General features: G+C 39.7%; 1 protein-coding gene and 1 long non-coding RNA gene across 2 annotated transcripts; one reads left to right on the top strand and one right to left on the bottom strand.

Moving 5' to 3' along the window:
• Nucleotides 1-1,414: 1,414 nt before the first annotated feature.
• On the bottom strand, nucleotides 1,415-4,038 carry LOC139613433 (uncharacterized). The gene is made up of 3 exons (XR_011686754.1): nucleotides 3,897-4,038; nucleotides 2,742-2,950; nucleotides 1,415-1,550 (listed from the first exon to the last, which is right to left on the bottom strand). It is a non-coding gene; the product is annotated as an uncharacterized lncRNA (long non-coding RNA).
• On the top strand, nucleotides 1,503-17,433 carry tbx20 (T-box transcription factor 20). The gene is made up of 8 exons (XM_071470070.1): nucleotides 1,503-1,785; nucleotides 2,769-3,006; nucleotides 3,918-4,082; nucleotides 4,925-5,033; nucleotides 8,283-8,441; nucleotides 9,769-9,845; nucleotides 12,239-12,351; nucleotides 12,928-17,433. The coding sequence occupies exons 1-8, from the start codon at nucleotides 1,656-1,658 to the stop codon at nucleotides 13,254-13,256; spliced, it is 1,320 nt and encodes a 439-aa protein (XP_071326171.1). The 5' UTR covers nucleotides 1,503-1,655; the 3' UTR covers nucleotides 13,257-17,433.
• Nucleotides 17,434-18,233: the final 800 nt, after the last annotated feature.

The following is an 18,233-nucleotide window of genomic DNA, read 5'->3' as shown; positions in this document are numbered from 1 at the left end:
AGGATATGATCATTTTATAAAATAAATGCATTTTCATAGATTAAACTAAAAACAACGTACGGTATAAAGTTGATAAATCACTCAGCGTGGTGTTATTTTGCAGAGTGAGCACCTTTACTCACATTTTACTGCTAATTCGTCTGCACCGTCACTTCAGACACATTTGACTTTTCATACTGTTGTGTTTTACTTTAGTAAGAGATCTTAATACTGCAGACAGCACTGACACAAAGACCATCGGCTTTCACCTGGGAACAACCTGCCAGTCAGAAGGGCCCAACAAGGGGCCCTGGAGGGGCCTTAATGTGATGTGAACCCACTTTTTAATAATATCGGTGATGTTACTATATATGTTACAAATGGAGAGTGTCATCAGTGTCATGTTTGTTTGAGCTCCTTAACCTTATGCATCCTTTGACTGTTAAGTTGAACATTAAGGTTTTTCAAATGAAAGGCTATTATTATTATTATGGTCGTCTGTGTAAAAAAACAAAAAACAAAAAAGGTGCCCTTGAGCAAGACGCTGGACCCTAAATTGCTCCTGATTTGTTTTGGGGAAAAAAACTGTAATAAACTTTTACAATATGAGGCAACAAGACAAAGAGTTAGAGCATCAGAAACCTTTTTTTTTTATAATCAAATATGTCAAATACAATCATAAAAAATAGAAAAGCTTCACCTATTGAGTCGGCCTGTTTATGACAGAATAACTTTGAATTTCTTCCACATTATGTGATGGTACTGACAGCAGGGGATTTGTGGTTCTGTGTGTGTGTGTTTGTGTGTTTGTGGGATGACAAGGAACCTTACAAAATGCAGATGTGTGTGTGAGAGTGTGTGTAAATCTGCTATCATCATACTAACTGCTGCTGCTTATTATCAAATAACACCATCTTGGGCAAATGTCTCCGGGAAAATCTCTTGTTGACATTCTGGGGTTGTGGTACCCAACATGTGGTCTGGGGGCCCTCCAGAGGTCCATGAGAGGGCTCCAACTATAAAGTAAATTTCAACTTCTTATTTCTCACCTTATTATTGTGCAGTGACAGCAAAGAATTACATTTTCTGTACCATATATTTGCCATTTCCTAATGTCGTCAGTATGAAGTCATAAAAAAAAAAATATCATACATGACTTAAACCACACACACTCTCTCTCTCTCTTTATTTGGGGTCCTGCATGAAAAAAAAAACACATCCTGACAGTCTTGGGTTTAATTGGCTGCTCGGTATCAGAGCCGCTGTGGGACGGTGGGAGTGTGACGTGGAAGCAGAGGCAGTGATTGGAGGGCGTTATAAGGGGAGGGTGAGCCGGACTGAAGCTTCCCAAAGAGCCGCCGGCCTCAGATCTGGCACTGCAGGACGTGAACAGGTCTCTGGAGCCCTTCCTCCTCCTGCTGCCTTCACCATGCGTCCGACGACACCCGCAGCTCGGCAGTGACAAGCGTCTCCGCAGCGGCCGCAGCTTCACCTTCAGCGGGCAGATCGTCTGTGCGCAACCAGCGACATCCAGGAGGAACTGTGCCATTTTTTCTGCCCTCCGCTGGGAGCTAAAAAAAAAAAAAAAGGCGGAGTTGAGGGTTTCTGGTGGATTTTTAAAAAAAAATAACTGTTATTATTTAAAGGGGAATATTTTGGTTGCTTTTGACACCGACATGGAGTACACATCATCCCCGAAACCGCAGCTCTCATCCCGGGCAAACGCCTTCTCCATAGCCGCCCTGATGTCCAGTGGGAAGCCCAGTAAGGACAAAGAGACGGAGGAGAACACCATCAAGCCTCTCGGTAAGGATGGAAGAGAAAGCAAAAGGGAAAACTTAAATCAAGTTTTAACTCAGTTTGATTTGTGCTTGAGGTTACAGATGTGGATTACACCTGTTAAATGTGTTTAAAAAAAGAGCTGAGAGTTAGTTTAGTTTAAGAAACGCGAAACCTCCACCCTGAAGCAAGAAAAAGAAAAACTTCAATAAATATAAACTTCAGTAAATTAATATGACAAGAGAAGAACATTCAGGCTGAGAAAATACAGTTAAACAAGGATCATCAGACAGCTCAGAGTTATAACACTCACAAGTGAATAAATAAGGAAACACAACATCCTCATAATGTGACAGATATGTGAAACTGTAACCCTGCATAACCTCTACAGCTACTGGTTTGTAGTTGTTTCAATAAAAATAAAGAACTATTAGCAAACACACAGCTACATGGACAGGTTCGTTTCGTTCAAAGAGAAAACGAGACTTTCTCCCCGTCTCACTTTATTCTCTTCTCAGGGAGTTGTGTGTCATTTCTGAAGTTTTTCACAGGCAACGAACAGAAACGTACCCAGAACAGATTTAATCTACCTGGTCAGCCTGTGGCCATTTTTAAAACAAAGAAAGAAAACATGGACAGACACATCAGACAGGATTCTCCTCTTTTTATTCTTATAATTTAAATAAAATGGTAAAATATGTTTACACTGAAGGATAAGATGTTTTTTATGGATTCAAACACCAATTATAAAGTGAAACTGTAGCCTACTGAGGATCCTTTTTCTTGCCATGAGTCTTGGTCTACAATTTAATTTAAAAATATATAAACAGAAATACAATTTCTATTTACTTTTATTAGCCTGTACAGTGCTGCTGCCGCTAAATCTACAAGATAAAGGTAAATAAAACGGAATAATATTTATTCTCTTTCTGTTCCTGCATGATAGTTGAAATAACTGAGTCAAATCAAAGTCCTCCTCTCACCTGCTCTGGTCCTCTCTCTGGCTCCAGAGCAGTTCGTGGAGAAGTCCTCCTGTAACCAGCAGGCCCTGGCCGACCTGTCCTCTCTGGACGGGCCCGGGGACTTCAGCGGGAGCGCGCCCGCAGTGTGCACGGAGCCGCTCATCCCCACCAATCCCGGCATCCCCAGCGAGGAGATGGCGAAGATCTCCTGCAGCCTGGAGACCAAGGAGCTGTGGGACAAGTTTCATGAGCTCGGCACCGAGATGATCATCACCAAGTCCGGAAGGTAAACGGTCGACTGCCCCGGCTCTATCTGCCCCGGCTCTATCTGCCCCGGCTCTAACTGCCCCGGCTCTATCTGCCCTGGCTCTAATTTTATGTTTATTATTGATGTTTTTATTTCTGCTGCATTTGCTTTGCTGTTGAAGATACCTGCATCATGAATCACGCGTTAATCCTTTATGAGTTTTTCTTATTTTTTCATTTTTTTAATGTAAAATAAATAAAGCTAAGCTGCAGCAGACTGTCCTCAGACAGAGCACCGGGTCAGATCAGGACAGAAACTGCAGACACACCTGACCTGAAAAGTTCATGCTCTAATTTCACCGCCCTCACAGCCCTGAGAAACATGAAGTGCCTACAGGCTGCGGCCTCACACGGCCGCACCACTGCAGCTGGGTGGATGTGCAATGAAGATATGGCAATAATTACAAAAAAACATATCCTGAAATAAAAGCACACAGATAAATATGGAATATTTGTAAGCGTTGCAAGCTTCTCGTCCTGCACAGCGTTGCCTTGCTGTGTAAATGCAGGAAGCTAAAGCCGCAGCAGCCGCTGAGGACAGAGAGGTCGCGCAGTTTTAACAGCCTGGAGGGTGTCTGCAGTCCGCAGCTGGACGAATGATGGACGGTCACATGGCTCTTTACAACATGTTCAGACTATACCTGCCTCCAGTCCAACGAAATCAGAACGGGCTAAATAAAAAAATCTTCCTATAAAAAAAGAATGCTTTCAAACACCATTTCAAAATAACAATAACCTATTAGTTATTAACAAATAAATAAAAGTAAAAAATCAAAGAGAGTAAAACATTTTTAGAGATATTCCTTTTGGTGTTTGGTCAGACTTTAATAATAATAATAATAATAATAATAATAATAATAATGATTATACCTGTCTCCTCTTCTTCTTCAGGAGGATGTTCCCCACCATCCGGGTCTCTTTCTCCGGGGTGGACCAGGACTCAAAGTACATTGTGTTGATGGACATCGTCCCGGTGGACAACAAGCGGTACCGGTACGCCTACCACCGCTCCTCCTGGCTGGTGGCCGGGAAGGCCGACCCTCCTCTGCCCGCCAGGTACAGCGGCTCCCCCTCCACCCTCCTCCCTCCACCCTGCTCACTAACCACCTGCTCTTAACAAAGACAGATATGATTTCGTTATTGGTAACATTCAAACACCAGTTCTTACATGTGAAACTGACAAATTAGACTAAATATATTTTTTTTTTTTTTTACACCGAGATAACAAGAAAAAAACTGAAAAATATTTATGGAAACCTCAAAACTGAATATAGACCTGCAGGCTAAGCTGATCCGGCCTGCTTCATCCTTCTGACTGGCAACATGTTCAAATAAAATCATTTGTGATTTTGAATGTGATTTATAGTTTAGTTTTATTTATTTATTGATCATTAAAAAAAAAAAAAGAGAACTGAAACTAACGCATTTCTTTCTCGGGAACTTCTGCCTGTTTTATTTCAACTTGTTCAGTGTAAATCACGGACATGGACTAAAGAACATTTGCTTTCAAATAATCGTAAAATCAATCAAAGACAGAAAAAAACATAAAAACAATGATTTTATTTATTTATTTATTTTTTATTTTTTTTCAGCTGTTATTTTACCTGGAGATAGAACTCGGTTGCTAAGCGACCTGTAATTCGCCCGTCAGCGCTGATAACATGTGAGCGCTGATTGGCTATGGAACGTTCGCTCAGAACGCCTGTCAGCCAATCAGAGCAGAGAACCTGACCCGCTTGCGTTCCAAGTCGGAAGTAAGGCGGTGTTGTGTCCCGCTGCGTTTCCCGTCCGTGTGTTTCTTGAACCGCACCTCATCCCTGCAGTTACCCCCACTAACCCTTTACCTGCCCGCCCCCGAAGCTTGGGCCTTACCGTCTTCCGTTCTCCGCCCCCGTCAGGTTGTACGTCCACCCGGACTCACCGTTCACCGGAGAGCAGCTGATGAAACAAATGGTTTCCTTCGAGAAAGTCAAGCTGACAAACAACGAGCTGGACCAACACGGACATGTGAGCACCTGCCTCTTTATTCCTCTAAAAAAAAAATAATAATAATAATTAAAAAAAAGGGTATTAACGCACATTATCAGTAAGAGCAGGTTTACCTGTTAGAAACCCTGTAAACATGTAGCTAGCCAAACAAACAGGCCTTCTGAAGACCCTGCGAACATTTTCAGATAATCCTGAATAAATCTGGAGATAAAATGGTTAAATTTGTGCAGGACCTTTTTTTTTCTGGAATTAGAAAAGAATGGATTTGTGAGTTATTATTAAATTTAACAAGCTATAAGTTTGAATATTGACCAAATTTCATGTAATTTTTTTTTTTTTTTCTGTTAAAGGCTGATTTCTACAGAAGCGTTTGTAAAATCATAGAGTTTCCATAAAAAAAGCTTTGTCTCTGTCAGATTTAAAGGCCACCAGCGTTACATAATTACTCGCCTGACTAGAGCAAATTGCTCTTTTAATCCTCCTTTCACTGAAGGTATCATGACAAGCACAAACAGGGAGCAGGAACAAAAGAACAGAACAGGAAAAGATTTATCCTTTATCCATTAATAAGCCAATTTAGCACACAGCCTGGGACACAAGGTCATTTTTATCTTGAATTGTGTGTGTTTGTGTTAGGTTTTTTTTTTTTTTCAGTCCAAAAATATCTTCTTAACATTATTCACATGGAGGTAACCAAAACAAACACCCATAAAGGTGAAAATACTGTATGTACTTTTTAAATTATTTTATTTTATCAGACAGTGTTTCTTGTTTTGTTAGAGACATATTCTTTTTAATTTATTTATTTTTGAACAATTCGCTGTTATTCCAGCAGAGAAGTTGCATATATTACATAAAGCTGTTTGTTTTTAAGCCCATTAATGCATTAATACCAAAAAGAGACTGTCACATTCATCTGTATTAGGTTAGGTTGTTTTTTTTTCACTAAATTAATGTTAGTATGATTTAAAAAATATCATATAAGATAATAAAAACATGCAGAAATATACTTTAACGTTATTTGGTGACGAGGAATTTATTTTCAGTTGCTGTCATTCAATTGTGCTGATTTAAAAACCTTGTAGCACAATAACAATCGGGGAATGATATTTACAGTTATCTGTGACATACATCTCAGTTCACTCATTCACACCAGTCACTGAAAGACTGTGAAATAAATTAATTAATTAATTCATGAAAATTGTCGTCCAGAGCGGTATATTTATCAAAGGCCACAAAGGAAAGTAAAATAAAGCACTGCTGATAAGGGATTTATTTGAGCTGATTCACTTGTATCCAAAATAATTGTATGTTAAAAATATCGCATCGTATAATAGCATTAGACTTATCATTCAGAAAATCACGCAGCTGTGAGAATGAATCCATCGATGAAGATGAAAAAATAAGTATTAAACGAAAACAACTTTTTTCAAATTTGATATATATATTTTTTTATTGACAAAAATAAAAGTGATTTATAAAGTGAATCTTTCTGTAGCTATCAGCAGTGTCATTTACCAACAGTCTCCATGTTGCAGAATTTAGCTTAGCTTCTCTGGTCCTGCTTTACAATCAGTTGTCTGTTTGACTGAAAGCCCCGAAACGCAAAATGCTGCACACATATTATATCTGTATTTTAGTCATTTACTATCAGTCAGTAGTTGAGAAAGATAAATCTAAAGTTTCCCTGGACTTCAGCCAGACAGGAATAATTGTGGAGTGAAATTCTCTCACTGACGTCGCAGCTGTGGTGTTAACAACTTTATCTGTTCACACCCGTCTTTCCAGTCACCCCATGTTCCCCTCCGTCTTTTTATTCTTCTGTCTTTTCACTCTGGTCTCTCTAGTCTCTCTGCACTGCATCTCCGTCTACCTCTGTCATTTTCATCGTACAAACTCTTTGGGATTTTATTTCTTTTTTTTTTCTCCATCTTTGTTGGCCTTCCCTTCTCATTCAGTCAAACCAGTAAGTCTGGTGGGATTTTCATTTCAAAGAATATGCAAAGCTCCACAAAGTGAGAAGCTGTTAAAAAGGACGAGGCATCGTGCCATGCTGAGAGTTAAAGGTCTCTAATTTACCATTTCAGAAATGCTTCTGTGTCATTGCTATGGATTTCTTTAGATATTTATTTCAGATTAATTTATTCTTATCTTATCTTTTACATGCGCTTTGTTTATTGACAATGTTTTAATGTATTTATAAAATATAAAATACCAGGAATAAAATGATAAAAACCTGGACCAACTATTTAAAGGTTTCTAAGCAAACTGAGAAAATATTCTCACAACAACATCCATTTTGTAGCAGTTTTGTAGCTTTCAATCAAATCAAATGGTCTTCATCAGCAGATGGAGTTTGCCCAAATTTCCATTTTCCCCTTTTTCTTAAATTTGAGCCCTGTAAGGATTTCTGGTCTATGTTGGATTAAAAAGATGAGATTAAAAGTCTATTCTTGACCGTGACATTCTTGATTCATAAACTATATGAACCGAACAGCAACAATATTCCCCAGTGAACTTTAATTCCATTATTACTTGGGCAGATAATTTGGACCGCTCTTTGGAATAATCTTTTTCATATTTACACCTCAATTTTTTTTATTGTATTCAATTCCAGACAGACCTTCTTTTTCATTCCTATGTTTATTGTTAAAATTTGTAGTTTTTATATTTTACCAAATATTAACAACAACTGAGCCATTGACAGAAGACTAGTACCTTCACTGTGCATTTTAAAGGGGTTTGTGATATTCAGTATTTTGTTATTATTAGCAAATCCCATGAAAAGACCAAATTTGAGCTGTTTCAGTGTTTGGGTCTCAACATTTTCCAACTCCCCTACCCAGTCTGTGGCTCGGCCCTAAGCCCATTCTTTCCTATTGAAGACATAAATCTTTAAAATGGGTCACAATGATATATCTACATTTTTTTAAAAAGACTCTGTATTTTCCTAAAGCAGCTGGTCACTGTAACATTTAGGGACCGTTAGTCAAACAGGAGTAAATGGTGCATTTATTGGGGACTATTTTAAGATGCGGATTAACACATGGCAGCAGGAAGGTATGTGTCAAACGTTGGATACACTGACAACATGTTCAGTTCATTGTTGGTTTTGGTCTTTTTCATTGAAGATTTCAAGTTTTATCCTTTAAAATCATTTAGAACGAACACTGATGATAATGGATTGACCCTGGTTAGACCGGACGCCATCTCAGCTGCACCTGCTCTTCTCCCCGTCTCACCGAGTCGTCATTTTGCCCCCTGCAGATCATCCTGAACTCCATGCACAAGTACCAGCCACGGGTCCACATCATCAAGAAGAAAGACCACACCGCCTCGCTGCTCAACCTCAAGTCCGAGGAATTTCGCACCTTCGTCTTCGTCGAGACCGTCTTCACCGCCGTCACGGCCTATCAGAACCAGCTGGTGAGTGATTGACAGCTGACGTATGCCAGTGACCCTCATTACTCCAGCCAGGATTTGATAAACTGCTTTAGTAGCCGTTCTGGAGCTTTTGACTGTGGCACAGTCTTCATCAGCAGGTGGAGTTTGTCCAGTTGACACAGATTTGTAGATGCTCAAATTTGAGGAGTTGAGGAAGATCTTGTGATACAAGAAGAAAGCTCCTTCTACTAAACATGAAATTACATTTAATACTAAACAGCACAAAACACAAACTATAATTCAATAAAATAAAACCAGATCATCTGTGAATACATGACTCTGTCCTCCTTAAAAACTCGTTTCGACTGAGGAAGGAACAGAGACAGACTTCTTTTTAGTTTGGGTTCTTTTTAGTTTGGGTAGCCACAGAAACCACACTGGTGTTAGTGTAAAATTTTATCATTATTAGTGTTGAGTTATTTACTCAAACTAGAAAATGTTGTGGTTATAACTGTCATAGTCTGTTCCAGCTCTTAAACATCCATGTCTTAATTTGTTACTGTCTGTAAATAATATGTCTATCAATACAGTTTATAATATCATATGTACAATTAACAACACATCTCTGGCAGTTTTAATGTAAAACATAAGCTTGTTGTGTCTAACAATGGATCAAAATTACTGTATTTTAGTTTGGGTTATTAAAAATAACACAGCGCAGCATTGACCCAGACCGGGTCAGTTTTTAATCTAGTGATTTTTTGTGTGAGGATTTCCAAAAGCGCCGATTATATTCCATGTTACAGAGCCAGAAACCCTGAGAGGCACACCTGCTTACTGAGCACCTGAGAGGCCTGCTTGTTTGGACATTTATGGATGATGATAATATCAGTAAATTAATACAATGACCAGAAGTTAACATATTTAAGAATATAGCAGTGAAGTGAGGAAGCCAATAAGTTACATAAGTCTGTTCAAACTTTATTTCAAACCTTATCGCTCTCAGTACGAAGGTGGTCGAGAGATCAGGCCGGATCCATGTTTCTCCTCCTGCTCAGCTTCCAGTTTGTTTTGCAGCACGCGAGGAGGCATCATGAACTAATAACAGTTATTAATAGACATCTATGAGTGAAAGTGGAATAGCTTGAAAGTGTTTGCAGTGTTGTGGTAACACTGCAGAGAAGAGAGCCAAGCTGCAGGAAACAGCATGTTGAGACGGACCGACCGGCTTCAAGTGCCGAGAGAAAAGAGCCCAAAAGAAAAAAAACAAAAAAACAAACAGAGGGAGAAACAGCTGTAAAGTAAGAGAAATATTAGGGGTCAAGAGAGAAAAACTGACCCTGCTTGCTCCTCTGCTGTGTTTTCCCAGATAACCAAACTCAAGATTGACAGCAACCCGTTTGCTAAAGGTTTCCGGGACTCCTCGCGGCTGACAGACATGGAGAGGTACAGGGGATTCTGGGTCCTGCACTGTTTGTTTACCTCTGTCCCGCCGCCGCCGATAAGATACAAAGAGGGAGGAGTGTGTGTGTGTGTGTGTGTGTGTGTGTGTGTGTGTGTGTGTGTGTGTGTGTGTGTGTGTGTGTGTGTGTGTGGGTGTGTGTGTGTGTGGTAGATAGCCTGCTGCTCATTAGTAAATACAGAAGCTTCAGTGTTTATTTCTCTGTGTTTGTGTCAGTGTGAAACAGATAAACCATTTTCCATTCATCATCGTCATCATCACGTCTTTCCTTCTTTTTCTGCCTTTCCTTCTTGTTTGTACCTTCATTCTTTCATACTTCATACATTGTCTAATTCTTTTGCCGTCTTTTTCTTATTTCCCTCATCTTTTACTTCTTTGTCTTTTGATCTTTGTCTTTCCTTCTAGTCTTCCCTTCTTACTCTGATGTCTTTCCTTTTTTTATTTCTTTCTTTCTGTCTTCCCGTCCTGCTGAACATCCTTTCTTGTCGTTCTTTCCTCATTTTTTTTTCAGTTTATTGTCATTTCATCTTAACTTTTCGTCATTAGTTATTTTATTTATTGTCTTCCTTTTTAATTCTTTACATCTTACTTTTCTTGTCTTTTGTTTTCCCTTTTCCTTCCTTCCGTCTTTCCTTTGTAGTCATTCTTCTTTTCTACTTTTCCTTCATTTCCTCTTGTCGTCCTTTTTCTTTTATTGTATCCACCCTTGTCTTTCTGTCCTTTAATTTGTTTTCTTTTCTGTCTAAATCTTTCCTTCTTATCTTTCTTGCCTATTCCTGTCTTCTCTTTCTAGTTTTTCACTATTTGTGCCTTTTCATTATTGTTTTTCACTTTGTCTCTTCTTATTCTTCTTCCCCTGTCTTTTGATTTTCTGTAACTTTCTTTTATTCTTTTATCTCTTGTTGTTCCTTCCTTTCATCTTCTGCTGTTTCCTTTGTAGTCTTTTCCTCTTTCTTTCCCTCTAGCTATATTTTCTATTTTATTATTTTATTTTACCATGTTGCACATGAGAGAGACAAGTCAGTGCATACACACACACACACACAGACATGCACAAACACACACAAACACACACACACACACACGCACACACCTACAGTTACAAACCAGCCTCCAGAGGATTTTAATGGACGCTGCCAAAACACACACTTCTTTTTATTCCTGATTCCGGCACAACGGACAAAATCAGCTGACAAAATCAAACCATCTGCCCATTTCCCTCAATCAAACATCCCAAACAGAGACCGCCGAAACCCAGCCAGACACCCCACTCCCCCCACCTCCCTCCTCCTCCTTCTTCTCTGTCTTTCTCTTTTTGAGGGCTGTGAATTAGACCTGATCAATTGATCTTCGGGGAGCTGCAGAAATCACATTAGTCTGGAGTCGGCCACTGCACTAAAACACACTGTAATTCAATTGGCTGCAGTGACTGATTGAAACCAGCATGCCCCGCCTCCCCCCCTTCACATCCCCCCCGCTCTGCTGTGCATTGTGGGAGTTTGCTGTGGCCTCTGCGCCGGAGGGGCCCGACGCTGATAAAAACACACACATTTGTACTCCTCTGCTGACAGATATTGCACTTTCCTAACCTAATTGGAGGGGTGGGGGCTGCAGAGGGAGGGCTGCTAATGTGGACGCATGGCTCTCATGATGCAGACCACTTGCCTGCCTGTCCACCCACCCACACACACACACACATACACACACACACACTAACACGATGCACTACCTCCCCCTCAACAATTTGTGTCACTGTGTTTGAGAAGTGCCGTCTGACAAGACTCAAATGAGCTAATGCACTTTGTGGGATAGTGAACACACACACACACACACACGTCTAAATCTACATGTATAGTCAACAGAAACATCAGAAGAAGAATACACAGAGTGGATGCACACATTTTCAGACATGTACACATAAATACTACATGAATACACAGAAACATACAAACAGAGACACAGGGAAGAACAGAACATGACACTGGTGTTACACTGAAATCTGTCACCCATCACATTTTGAGACGCTGACCATTTATCAGCTGAAGCTCTGCAGATAGATCTGTTCGCACAGCTGTCAGAATATGGGATCCTGTGAACAGTTCAACCAGTCTGTTTGAGCATAAATAATAAAGTAAAAAAGTTTTTTAAATATATAAATTAACAAAATGTGTTTCAAATTAAGGAAAAATGTCTTTAGATGTTTTTTTTTTTTAAACACAGATGTGGTTGCAGTATTTGCCAACAGGTGTGTTGTGACCCTATGTGGCCATAGGCAGAAAAAAGATATTTGTTCATGGATGTGTTGTTAGGTTCAGGTGCATTTGCAGTGAAAACATAGAGATTTATTTTGGGGTTCTCTCTTCGGCTTTTGCTGCAGGGAAAGTGTTGAGAATCTAATCCACAAGCACTCGTACGCCCGGTCGCCGATCCGAACCTACACCGGCGACGAGGAGAACCTGGGCGAGGACGGACACTCCACACACACCAGAGGTGAGAGGCTGTTTCTCACACACACACAGACAGCAGATCCTGTCAGCACAGACAAAGATACAGACACAGATACAGAGAGAGGGGATGAACTAGATGGCAGGTTTTATTCTGTATTTGTCTTATTGTCAACAAATCCCATGAAAAGACGAAATGTGTTACCATCTGACTTCCCTAACCCTGTTTGTTTCATTCAACCCCATTGATTCCTTCTAAAAACAATCATATAGTTGTTTTTTTGTATGTATATGTTGAATAATTTCCTAAAACAGCTGGACACTGTAGTTTTTAGCACTCTGTTCTCAATCAGGAGGAAATGGTCCCTTGGTGGGGACTATTTTCAGCGGCGGATTAATAGTCGTTTGGTGCTCAATTTGTATATTTCCAGCAGCAGAAATGTGGGACAGAATCCAAATAAACTAGAGTGTGTATGTGCATGAAGGAATTAATGTTTTTCATCCTTGGTCTGTTGGAATTTGTTGATAAGAAAATAAGAAAAAAGAAAAACTTTGTCAGCCTTGTCTTTCAATCTATTTACATATCCCCCTAATATTTACATCCACCATGTGCCTCCTGCAGGCTCGGCGTTCACCGCCTCAGACAACCTCTCTCTGAGCTCCTGGGTCACAACCACCTCGGGCTTCTCGGGCTTCCAGCACCCGCAATCCCTGTCCGCCATGGGCACCAGCACCGCCTCCCTTCCACACCCCATCCAGGGCTCCCTGCCCCCCTACAGCCGGCTGGGCATGCCGCTGACACCCACCGCACTGGCTGGAACCATGCAGGGCAGCGGGCCGTCCTTCCCATCCTTCCACATGCCCCGTTACCACCACTACTTCCAGCAGGGGCCGTACGCCGCCATCCAGGGACTGCGCCACTCCTCCACGGTGATGACACCCTTCGTATGACTCCATCCCGGGGAGGAGACAGCTGAACCTCATGTAAACGTCCACCCCCAATCCAGTGCTACAAGTTATTTCTCCACGCCAGCTCATCACTCCTCATCCAGTTTGTATCCTTCCCTCTGGTCTTTGTAAATAGTTCACCTCAGTGAGCGAGGTGGTGGTAACGACAAGAAGAGGATGTGGCTAACTGAAAGCCAGTCCAGAAAAAAAGACGGACTGAAAGACCCTCGTACCTGTAGAAACACCAGAAGGTCCAGGGTTTCTCCAAACTGTTTGATGACATTGTACAAACTGTAAAACCTAATGCAAGACGATAAAGGGAGCATGTTTGATCTTGGCCCTTGAAGAACAGTGGATCCTCAACTTAAACTCATTTTAACAACATTTAGAAGACCCTGTCTTCCTCTACAGATTCAACTGTCACTACTGGCTACAGGGTCTCCACCAAAGCTTTAAAGATGAAAAGTTGCCTTATCCTTCAAAAAATGCAACCTAAACTGACTCATCTGACGCTACAGTATGTTGGACAGCAAGTCTGAGTCTGAGTCTGTGAACGTTTCAGCATATCAGAGAGGCAGAACAGCCGTCTCAGCTTTTCTGTGTTTTCTAGAAAGCCAGCCATATGTACAGTACAAAGTTACAACTCCACGCTCTGTTGAAAATAATGTCAAAAACATAACGTTAAAATGCATTGTACAAAGATGAAAATGCTACATCTACTCATAGGAAAATTCTCACTGTAGAGAGCAAAAAAGAAAAAAAATATAGGACGCATGCAGACTGCAGTAGATTTACACACTGGGTAAACTTTATATGGAATAATATGGGAAGAATAAGATCACCTGCAGCAGGGGGGAAGGATTCTGCTTACTGTAAAGGCCCGGTCAAACCAGCATTTAAAACTAATATCTGCAGAAGAATCAGTAAGAATTCACTGAAGTCTTTGGATTTACTCACAGGAGCAGTGAAGTTTTACCATTTCTTTGTCTGAGGTTCAACTTTGGTGAATTCATGCAAATCCAATAGCAAACCGTCTAGACAGTGCTGACAGAAGAGAGTCCAGAATGGAAGAAATTATAGCTTGGACTGCAGGTTATTGGCTGTGTCGCACCATAAACCTTTATTTTACCTCCTCTGTTGGTAACAAGCTTCCTATGTTGCCATCCATGAGAATTTCCCCCTCTTTGATCCAGTAATTCTGTCTTGAATGAAACGTTTTACAGTCCTGGCAACAAAACACAAAGAAACCGAAGGAGATTTTGTAATCGTTGCTAGCATGTTCCCAGCCTGCTAGCATGTTAGCGGATCAGCTAGCCCTGTGAATAGTCCCAACATCAGCCAAGCCTCTAACGCCACCTGTTTATCACAGACACAACCGCTGTGACTGGGCCTGAAACTAAGAGGACTTTGACCACACCATGTGTTGAGTTCATAAACACCTGTTTTAAAATATTCATTATTTTAATTCATTATTTAAGTGTGTCAGAAATGTAGCCATAATGAATCCGTTTCCTCTGACGTCGAGGGAAACAAACAGGCAGACTTTGAAGTTATTGATCATGCATTGTGATCTCCTCTGTGTCAGAACACAGAGAAACATCTGTGTGATTGCATGTGTTTCCACTGTAAACAGACAGCAGCGTCTACGTTTGACTCCACCACGTTCTCTGCTGCAGACTGTTGACTGCAGCCTTTTAGCAGCTGGTCTTTAGCAGATGTTAGCGGGCTGATTCATGGCAGCGTCAGAGCGTGCCGACAGGGCATCCACACCTGGAAATAATGGCTCTCTGCTGTTTCATTTAAAACACGCAGGGAGGAAGAAGCTGGAAGCTGCAGGAGCCGACTCACACGCTCAGTGATGGTGCAGCCAAGTATTCAAAGTCATTTATTTGAAAATTTATAAAGAATTACAAATACAAGCAGCAGAGGTGGTATGTTCCCACCTGGACTGACACTGCCACTGTGTTGGGGTGCATTTTATTATGAAGAGATGTTTTCAATTCAGAAGCTCCACAGCAAAAACTCCTCATTTTAACACGTAATTGTTTATGAGTCTAAGAAACAGAATCAGACTGATAAACTGGACAATATTAGCTTACTACCGAAATAATTTAGACCATTGCATAGTTTATGACCTTGATGAGGCTTTTTTTCAACTGTAAAATTATTTTAGAGCCGTTATTACAATGATTATTATTGATCATTGTTTTGTCAACAATAATATCAGACATGCCCATAATACTTTTTATCATTTTGGCTTGAAAAACAACTGAAAGAATCAACAGATCAACTAATCGATTAACAGATTGATCGTCTCAGCTCATTGGAACGTTGGAAATTGAAGGATCCCTATCAAATTTGTTTATGTTCTGCATCTATGAATAATTAATATTGGCTGATGTATTGTTGTTTTATTCAGGCTGCACTAAACTCTACCATTACAGTGGGACTTGTTGTTGTTCTGTTTCCTACACAAATCAACTGTAGTCTCTATTTAAGAGACATTGTCTTGACTCCAGTGCAGTGATCGCTGCTGTTCTCTCATTTTATGATACAGACACTAATTTCTCAAATTACTGAAGAATGTTGGAAAGATGTTGAAACAATATTTTTTCTCTGACAAATTTGACTTTTAAGAAGACACAATGATTAATGACAAAATTATTTGTTCAGATGGAGATTTTTTGCAGGGAGTCTGTCATGTTTATGCACAAAATCTTGTTGAATCATGAAAGCACCAGCGTTAACTTCTTTCAGAGGTGTGTGTAATGTTTCTAGTGCCCGTTCTGTAGAGGCAGAATTTCAAACTGAGCTGGTTACACAACACACTGTAAATGTCGTGGTTTGACTTGTGCCACATTTTTACATCATATGAAGCCTGTTGCTGTGTAACATGGACATAAATGTTCTGTTCTGACCCCTTGCGTATCATTAATGTGCAAGCAGCTGATTTTATCTCTCTCTCTCTCTCTGTTTATCGAGGACAGACATTTTTCTCCTATTTTTATTTTGGTTTGGAATCAAATCTGGGTCTTTTTCTGATGTACAGCCTGAACTGAAAGTTGATTTCCATCTTTCCTCCCCTCGAACCATACGCACATTCCCAATTTACCACTGAAAATAATCTGGGTTTTTTTTGTTTGTTTTTTTTATTGTTTTGTTTCCTTTTGTATGCCATAATCTGACACCGAACGAGATTGTGTTTTGATGATTTTTAAGTGCAATATATTTATTTTGCTCTCTGGAAATAATGTGTAATGTACTATGCCGCATTTAAAAAAAAAAATACTTATTTGTAAACCTTAAGAAATATATATCACCACCCAAACACTTTGACTTTTTTTTTTCACTGACTGAATCATGTACACATTTCTCCCTCGCAGTGAATCACAGATTGTCAGAAATAAATTAAATCATGAAATGATTTAAAAACCACAGCTGATATACAGATATTTAATGAACCTGTGTTACTGTTTCAAGCCAAAGCAGATAGGACTTTTATCTGAGTAACATCTCTATAATTTATTTTTCCTATGCAATAATTTATGAAGTCTGTATCTTCTAGTTTATGGGATATAATATTATTAAATATGAAGAGGCCAGTGCAGAAATCAGTCTTGTAAAAGTTCAGCATGACAAAATACAGACAGCAAAAACCTGCAGTATTGTTTTGGTTCCACAGCTTCATGATTTTAACTATTTTAATATCACAAACACATCATACAACACCACCTAGTGGTCAGCTGTGGGTTTCACATTGCACTCATGTATTGGCTGGTACCTGCGTTATGTTATGTCCATAGTTCACACACAAACGGTCAAATTTTTTTCAGACCATCGTACAATTAGAAATTGTAACTCTTGACTAACTGATGAAATACATTTAATCTAAACCCTGAATAAGCATCTTTATCAAGTTAATAAGGATATAAATCTTAAAAACAGGACATAAGTTTGAATAAGAATTCATACTTCTGTGGATTTTTTGGAAAGAACCAGAAAATTAACTGATTAAAAAAAAGTCCAGCCTCTAACTGGATGAATTGGTTTGCAGTTGTCACCTATAAAAATAAATTGAATTTTTTTAAAATAATATTCTTATATTAGTTTCAGTCATAATCCAGATCAATGACCAAAATTTGTTGTCTTTTGTTGGATACATTAAAGGTGTGAAAACTGACAGTGATGAGGTTAATCTGTCACATCTGGAACCACTTCTTACAACGAGACACTTAAATGTCAAACTTAATTGTACTTATCAAACACATGAATAATCTCCAGTAAATAACCCCTTTCCAAATGGGATTGACCATTTATTTTATCAATAAGTGAGCAAATTTACTCAAAAAAATGAGTAGCTGAGATATTTGGACAGAAAGTGTTTTCTAGAGGGTCATGTGATCATCTTCATCAACTTCACTGCATCAGCAATGAATCATAAGAAGACCACACAGTCATGTTTAATATAGTCCGGACCACAATGACGGTAAAAACAAAAGAAACTCCTCCTTCCTCCTGATATCACAGCTTCACAAACCGTTTTAAAGGCAGACGTGTTGACTTGTCGTCGTGGGGAAAGCACAGGTGTTACTAATGACCTCAGCGATTGCTCTGCTCTGTTCGACGTCCCACTAAATCATGACAGTGAACAAAGACCCAGAAACTGAAGCTGCTCAGTGACACTCAGGCTGCCAAAGTCAAAATTTTCCTTCTTTAACCACCTCGCAACGTTTCCCATTGAGGTCAAGAAAGGATGTGAAGGAGGATTCATAAGGACTTAAGAAAAAACGACCACGGAGCTGATAGAATCCAACTACACTTATTTATTTATAACACGTGGATGATAAATTCTCCTTTACTAACCACAAAGAACCAAACAGGATTGAAATGTTGAAATAAAACAGCATGAGAGGAATATACAAGAAGAGAAAGTTGAGCCATTAAAATGAAAATCAAATAAAAATAAGGAACTGAGCAAAG

This window comes from Trachinotus anak, unplaced genomic scaffold (assembly GCF_046630095.1).
Source record: "Trachinotus anak isolate AG129_WGS33_773 ecotype Australia unplaced genomic scaffold, CSIRO_AGI_Tana_v1 ptg000032l, whole genome shotgun sequence".
In the NCBI taxonomy this organism is placed as follows: Eukaryota; Metazoa; Chordata; class Actinopteri; order Carangiformes; family Carangidae; genus Trachinotus; species Trachinotus anak.
This window is presented reverse-complemented; position numbering and strand designations above follow the sequence as displayed.